We start from the raw sequence: 6,835 nt of genomic DNA, 5'->3' as shown, positions 1-6,835 counted from the left end.
TGACCTCCGGGACCCACACTGTGTAACTGACTGAAGGGACTGTGGTTCTTCACTGCTACAAAAGTTTGAACCTGTTTTTTATATGTTCTACCACATAGCCTCAACAATGGTCTAGCTTAAAAAGGATGTACCATCAGGTACATCCTCTTTAATCTGACCAAGGGATAGAACGGCGCCTTCACGGGGAAGTCCCGTGTACGGCACCGTTCTATCAACGGGTCCCGGGCCGGAGCTAAAGCACAGGAGGGAATTCCCTCCCCTCTATGACGCGGCTTCATTAGAATCAATTTTTAATTTTTTTTTCCCCTCGCAAGCCGGCATATTTACTAAATCTGTGAAATTACTGTGGATATTTTTGATAATGGATCTATTAAATATTGCTTATATATAAATAAAACATGAATTAAAAAAAAGAATCAATGGAGCCGCATCATACAGGGGCGGGGGATTCCTCCCACTAGGGGCGGGCCAGCCCGCCTCCAGTGCTTCAGCATCAGCCTGGGACCCGTTGATAGAACGGCGCCGTACACGGGAACCAGGCCGCGGTTCAAAAAACGGACCGGGGCACCGGCTTCCCTGTGACGGCGCCGTTCTATCCCTGGGTCAGATTAAAGAGGATGTACCTGATGGTACATCCTCTCTAAAGCTTCCAGGTCCATATGCAAAATATTCACCAGGGACCACCCAACCCACCATAGGCTGAGTCTGACTGGTTCATCACCAATATACGGAGAATCCCATAGGACCTCCAACAGCAATGCAGTCATAGGAATGGTCACAGTCTTACGCAGTAGTGTTATATCATTCAATTTGTAGCAGTCACGGGCAGTGTATCACCTAAATTCAAGATGGTCCAGACCAAAGTTTCATGGTCCACGGTATCAGAAATTGATGTCTATGAAGTTTGGATTATTGGATTCACATTCAGTCAAAGGCAATCATCGAAGTTCCGCATCGTATTTAAGATATTCATAGTTGATTGCCAATTCCCATCAGACTCTTAGAGGTTTTAGAGGTAGCGCTGAGTCAGTTGGGGCAGTATTAAAGAATCAGTACCATAGTCATGATTAACAGCGTATTGATTGCACTATGTAGCAACACTTTTAGTGTCTTCTCCAATATCGAGTCTCAAGGCCGGAGAAAGAATGTCGGAAGTGCAAGGGCTATAAAGTGCTTGTCGAGCCTAATGGTGTAGTGTTTACATTGAGGACACGGTTTCCATATATTATTCAGGCACATTAGTTTAAAGCAATAACATCTTCAACTTTGTGCATTAAAAATTTGCTAACCACACAAATCACCTGTGCTCTTCTCATCGTCCTTTGGCTCTTGCTGGAGTGGCTGCTAAGGCTGAGCCATTAGATGCTTTCAATGGAAACTGGCGAGCATCTAAGAGATCCTTATACTGAAGTTCTGGAGTCACCATGCGAACACAACGCGTACGAACCTCAGGAGGAAGATCTTTCCGAATGGCCCAACCTAGGATCTTCTCCTGTCCAAACTGGAAGGGCTTAATAGCTTCTTCTTTAATTTGGTCTGCCACTACAGGTTCTGAACCCTCAAGACAAAGTTTTGCTAAGTGTTGCCTCCTTTCCTGCAACTTTTTGACCTCATTCTCCATCTTTACCCTCCCAAAATGCTCCACCTTATCCCAGAAGGTGCGGTTGAAGTAAGAGTAAAGATACCAGTCTAGAGCATTCCATGCCCTCAACCTCTCAATGTCTCCATGACTTAGTGTTCTTGAAGTCCCACGGCTGTTCAATTTGAAGGTCACCACATCGTCAAGATCCCAACACAACTCCTCCTTGAGGAGAATCATTGATTCGTCAAAGTGTTCAGCTAGAAGAACCAAGTTAAACGTGTCCTCCACTGCTCGGATTCCAGCTTTGGCGTACATTTCCGTAAATGGGGCATCTGAGTTAAAACCTAGGTCAAACCATAATGGGTTACGGGCATAGTGGTTGGATCTTTCACCCTGCCGATAGTAATGTGACGGGTGAGAAATAAACGCTTTGAAGTTAGGTGACTTCTTAAAGGCTGATGACACAGCACGATAATAGGAAAAAGATGACTCTGCCATGGTTGCTGGGTCCCGAAGAATGGTAAAGTAGAAGGAGTCTGAAGGCATTACTTTCCGTACCTATAAAATAAATGCAGTGTTAAAATCTGGAAAATTGGGAGAATTGAAAGAAATTACTGGCCTAAAGTCAAGTATCAGCTAGATTTGTTTCTACATATTAGAGCCAGATGCTAAAACATGTTCTTTTTCTAATCTATTCTTATTTTCTGATTGTAATTTTATATATATTATTTTTAGATTATAATATGATGGGGCAGCCATCTTTCCTGAATCGTTTTTAACAGCAATTAATGACATGCTTTATGGCAAGCCTCATAGATGCAGTGAACATCTGTTCTTTGTATGGGACACACTTGTAAGCATGCTCTGTAACCTCTTTGACCTGGGGGGACCCTAGAAATATACTAGGGCCCCGAGATATACCATGCTGCCATATGTGCCCCAAAGCAGTTAAGACTGCAAAATAAATGTAGCCCCAGACTGGTTGCTAAGATTCATTCAGACACCATTCCAGACTTTTAACTTCATTCCGACCCCAGACCAGAACCTTGAATAACCACAAACTAAATTTATTATAAACACCAGACACATCAGATACTATCTGAGACCTCAAAATAAATTTAGACCCCAGACTAAACTCCTAAAATGAAATTAAACATGGACCTCAAAAGTAATCGAGATCCCAAACCTTATATAACAGTCGTGTCAAACTCTGGGCCGCGGTGCCCTTTTTTTTGGCCCGCCAGGCAATTTAAAGTTTGAATTACATCTGGGCCACCATGGCTACTATAAACGAGACTATGGAGGAGGGCTGGCTACTATATAAGACTATGGGGAGGGCTGGGTACTATATGAGACTACTGGGGAGGGCTTTCTACTATATTAGAGACTATGGGGGAGAGCTGGCTACTATATAAGAGACTATGGGGGAGGGCTGGCTACTATATAAGAGACTACAGGGGAGGGCTGGCTACTATATAAAAGACTACAGGGGAGGGCTGGCTACTATATAAGAGACTATGACGGGGTGGCTACTATATGAGACTACAGAAGAGGGCTGGATACTATATAAGAGACCACAGGGTGGGCTGGCTACTATATAAGAGACTATGGGGGAGGGCTGGCTACTATATAAGTGACTATGGGGAAGGGCTGGCTACTATATAAGAGACTATGGGGGAGGGCTGGCTACTATATAAGAGACTATGGGGAGGGCTGCCTACTATATGAGACTATTGGGGAGAGCTGCCTACTATATGACACTATGGGGAGGGCTGGCTACTATATGAGACTATGGGGGAGAACTGGCTACTATATGAGACTACAGGGTGGGATGGCTACTGTAGGAGAATATTGGGGAGGGCTGACTACTATATGAGACTATTGGGGAGGGCTGGCTACTAAAGGAGACTATGGGGGAGGGCTGGCTACTATATAAGAGACTATTGGGGAGGGCTGGCTACTATATAAGAGACTATAGGGAGGACTGGCTACTATATGGGACTATTGGGGAGGGCTGGCTACTATATGGGACTATTGGGGAGGGCTGGCTACTATATGAGACTATTGTGGAGGGCTGGCTACTATATGAGACTATTGTGGAGGGCTGGCTACTATATGATACTATTAGGGAGGGCTGGCTACTGTAGGAGACTATTGGGGAGGGCTGGCTACTATATGAGACTATTAGGGAGGGCTGGCTACTGTAGGAGACTTGGGGAGGGCTGGCTACTATATGAGACTATGGGGGAGGGCTGGCTACTATATGAGACTATGGGGGAGGGCTGGCTACTATATGAGACTATGGGGGAGGGCTGGCTACTATATGAGACTACAGGGGAGGGCTGGGTACTATAGGAGACTATTTTGGAGGGCTGGCTACTATATGGGACCCTTGGGGGGCTGGCTACTATTTGGGCACTACTGGGAGGGCTGGCTACTATGTCAGGCAATTTTGGTTGGGTTTGCTACTACATGGGGCAATATTGGGGAGGGGGGGTTGTCTATTACATGGGTCTGGGTTTAATCATAGCGATTTATCATAGTGCACAGCGCTGGGAGACGCACACCACTGACAGTGCCAGGACTGCTGAATTCGCGCTTCAATTATTTATTTTTTTTGTCCAATTTTTTCATTTTGGCCCACTGTGTATTTGAGTTTGACACCCCAGTTATATAACATCAAAACTCAAAATCCAAACCAGACCCGTCTATTTACTTATCACTCCTTGCTCCCAGACCTTCTTCATATTTACGTCGCACTACTCACAAGCTACTGACTGGTATTAGGACCCTGTTTGCAACAGCGACCAGATGTTAAAGGGGTATTCCAGCATCATCATTTTTTATATTATGCTAGGAAGGCTGTAAATATAAAGAAAAAAGTCATACCTACTTACCCCGATATCCCAAACTCCTGTTCCTTTTGGTTGTTTAATGCTACTTCCAAGACAATCTCAGCAGGAGCTGATCGCTCAGCCAATCACTGGCCACAGTGGTGTCCCACCTCGGTCAATAGATGGCTAGGTGGGCAGGTACTTGGAAGTAACAATGGGTGGGAATTACTGGAAAAACAATACTGACAGCAATGGGAGGGTAGGAATGAATTATTTGTTATTTTAACGACATAATATTAAACATTTTATGATACTGGAATACCCCTATAAGAGGAACCAGAAGTGGTGAGAGATATTAACCGTTCCCTATAGGTTTAAATTTAGTAGGTATTGGCTGGCACTGGGTTATCTGAAGAGCAGAAAAGGTCCTACCTCTTCTGCTCTCCGGTGCTCTGCTTCCTCTGTTTTCCCATCTGCGCTGATACCTCTAGGCGATGGGAACATGTTGCTGGAGCTGCTAGCATTGCATGTGGGTGAAAACCATACCCGCACACAATGTCCAATAAATGGCCAACGTCGCTGTAACATCGGGCAGTTAGCGATCACTGCCTGCAACATGCTCCCATGTGGAAGTGGAATACTGGAGAGCAGGAAGGGTAGGACCTTTTCTGCTCTCCAGATAACCCTTTAAAGTCCTAATATACAAACAGAGAGATTGAAATCCTTGGTATATGGGCACACAATGTCTAACCACAAAGACATTCTCAATTTCTCTATAGCTGATCAAATTATTTAAAAAGTTTTACAATTCCATCTCAATGACTCAAGTTGAGTTGGGGGAGTATGAACGAGTAACGAGTAATTTACAGCCAGTTTACACTTCATGCCATAGGTAGATCTCTATAGTAGAGTGACTCCATGAAGACCTTATATTTAGTAATACGCAAAACTATAGGAGTAATGCCAGCCATCTGTATCTAATGTTATTGAGTTTGGATGCGACAGATCCAGTCCTGCTTAGGCCTTATTCACACGTTCCGTAATTTACGGATCCGTATTTCCGTATCCGAGTTAGTGCACATTGAAGTCTATTGGGCTATTCACACGATCAGTAGCAGAAATAGATGAAAATCAATCCGTAAAAATGTCCTAGTGCGGACCGGGTGCGGACCCATTTTTTTTTGCGGATCCTCTCATTGAAATCAATTGCGTACGGATTGTTTACGGATTGTAACATGTTGGCATCCGTATTTCCGCAAAAAAATCCGGATGAAGTGCATTGAAAAGCAATGAGTAGTAAAAAAATGGAATTACGGAAATACGGATGGAATACGGATGTCCAATCCGCAATTTCTCACGGGTTGTTTCAGGACCAGAAAAAAATACTGAACGTGTGCATAAGGCCTTACACAGGTAACATTTACAGAGTAATCATTAAAGGGGTCGGCCACTTTATATTAAAATTGTTCAGTGTACAGTAATAGTGAGTGTACTCGGTGCACTTACTGACAGCAGCTCCCTGTACTCACTGTATATACTGACAGCAGCTCCCTGTGTACTCACTGGATATTCTGACAGCTGCTCCCTGTGTACTCACTGTATATACTGACAGCAGCTCCCTGTGTACTCAATGTATATACTAACAGCAGCTCCCTGTGTACTCACTGTATATACTGACAGCAGCTCCCTGTACTCACTGTATATACTGACAGCAGCTCCCTGTGTTCTCACTGTATATACTGACAGCAGCTCCCTGTACTCACTGTATATTCTGACAGCTGCTCCCTGTGTACTCACTGTATATACTGACAGCAGCTCCCTGTGTACTCAATGTATATACTGACAGCAGCTCCCTGTGTACTCACTGTATATACTGACAGCAGCTCCCTGTACTCACTGTATATACTGACAGCAGCTCCCTGTGTTCTCACTGTATATACTGACAGCAGCTCCCTGTACTCACTGTATATACTGACAGCAGCTCCGTGTGTTCTCACTGTATATACTGACAGCAGCTCCCTGTGTTCTCACTGTATATACTGACAGCAGCTCTGTGTGTTCTCACTGTATATACTGACAGCAGCTCCCTGTGTTCTCACTGTATATACTGACAGCAGCTCCCTGTACTCACTGTATATACTGACAGCAGCTCCGTGTGTTCTCACTGTATATACTGACAGCAGCTCCCTGTGTTCTCACTGTATATACTGACAGCATCTCCCTGTACTCACTGTATATACTGACAGCAGCTCCCTGTACTCACTGTATATACTGACAGCAGCTCCCTGTGTACTCACTTTATATACTGACAGCTGCTCACTGTGTACTCACTGTATATACTGTGCCCCCCAGTGTCCACCACTGAACCTGTATATGCCTATTGAGGACACAAAGGGAGGGGCATGGCCACATTCTCCTC

At 44.5% G+C, this 6,835-nt stretch overlaps 1 protein-coding gene across 1 annotated transcript in view; it reads right to left on the bottom strand.

The window, feature by feature from the left end:
* Positions 1-621: 621 nt before the first annotated feature.
* The window catches only part of GAL3ST4 (galactose-3-O-sulfotransferase 4), a 29,509-nt gene continuing 23,295 nt past the window's right edge, over positions 622-6,835 (bottom strand). Inside the window, exon 4 of the mRNA XM_069948451.1 lies at positions 622-2,140. Within this exon, the coding sequence (XP_069804552.1) occupies positions 1,313-2,140 (828 nt within the window). The 3' untranslated portion in view covers positions 622-1,312. The remainder of the gene's footprint in view (positions 2,141-6,835) is intronic.

Source organism: Dendropsophus ebraccatus, chromosome 1 (genome assembly GCF_027789765.1).
Source record: "Dendropsophus ebraccatus isolate aDenEbr1 chromosome 1, aDenEbr1.pat, whole genome shotgun sequence".
NCBI classification, from domain to species: domain Eukaryota; kingdom Metazoa; phylum Chordata; class Amphibia; order Anura; family Hylidae; genus Dendropsophus; species Dendropsophus ebraccatus.
The sequence above is the reverse complement of the archived record's forward strand: the minus strand, read 5'-3'. Positions and strand labels throughout refer to the sequence as shown.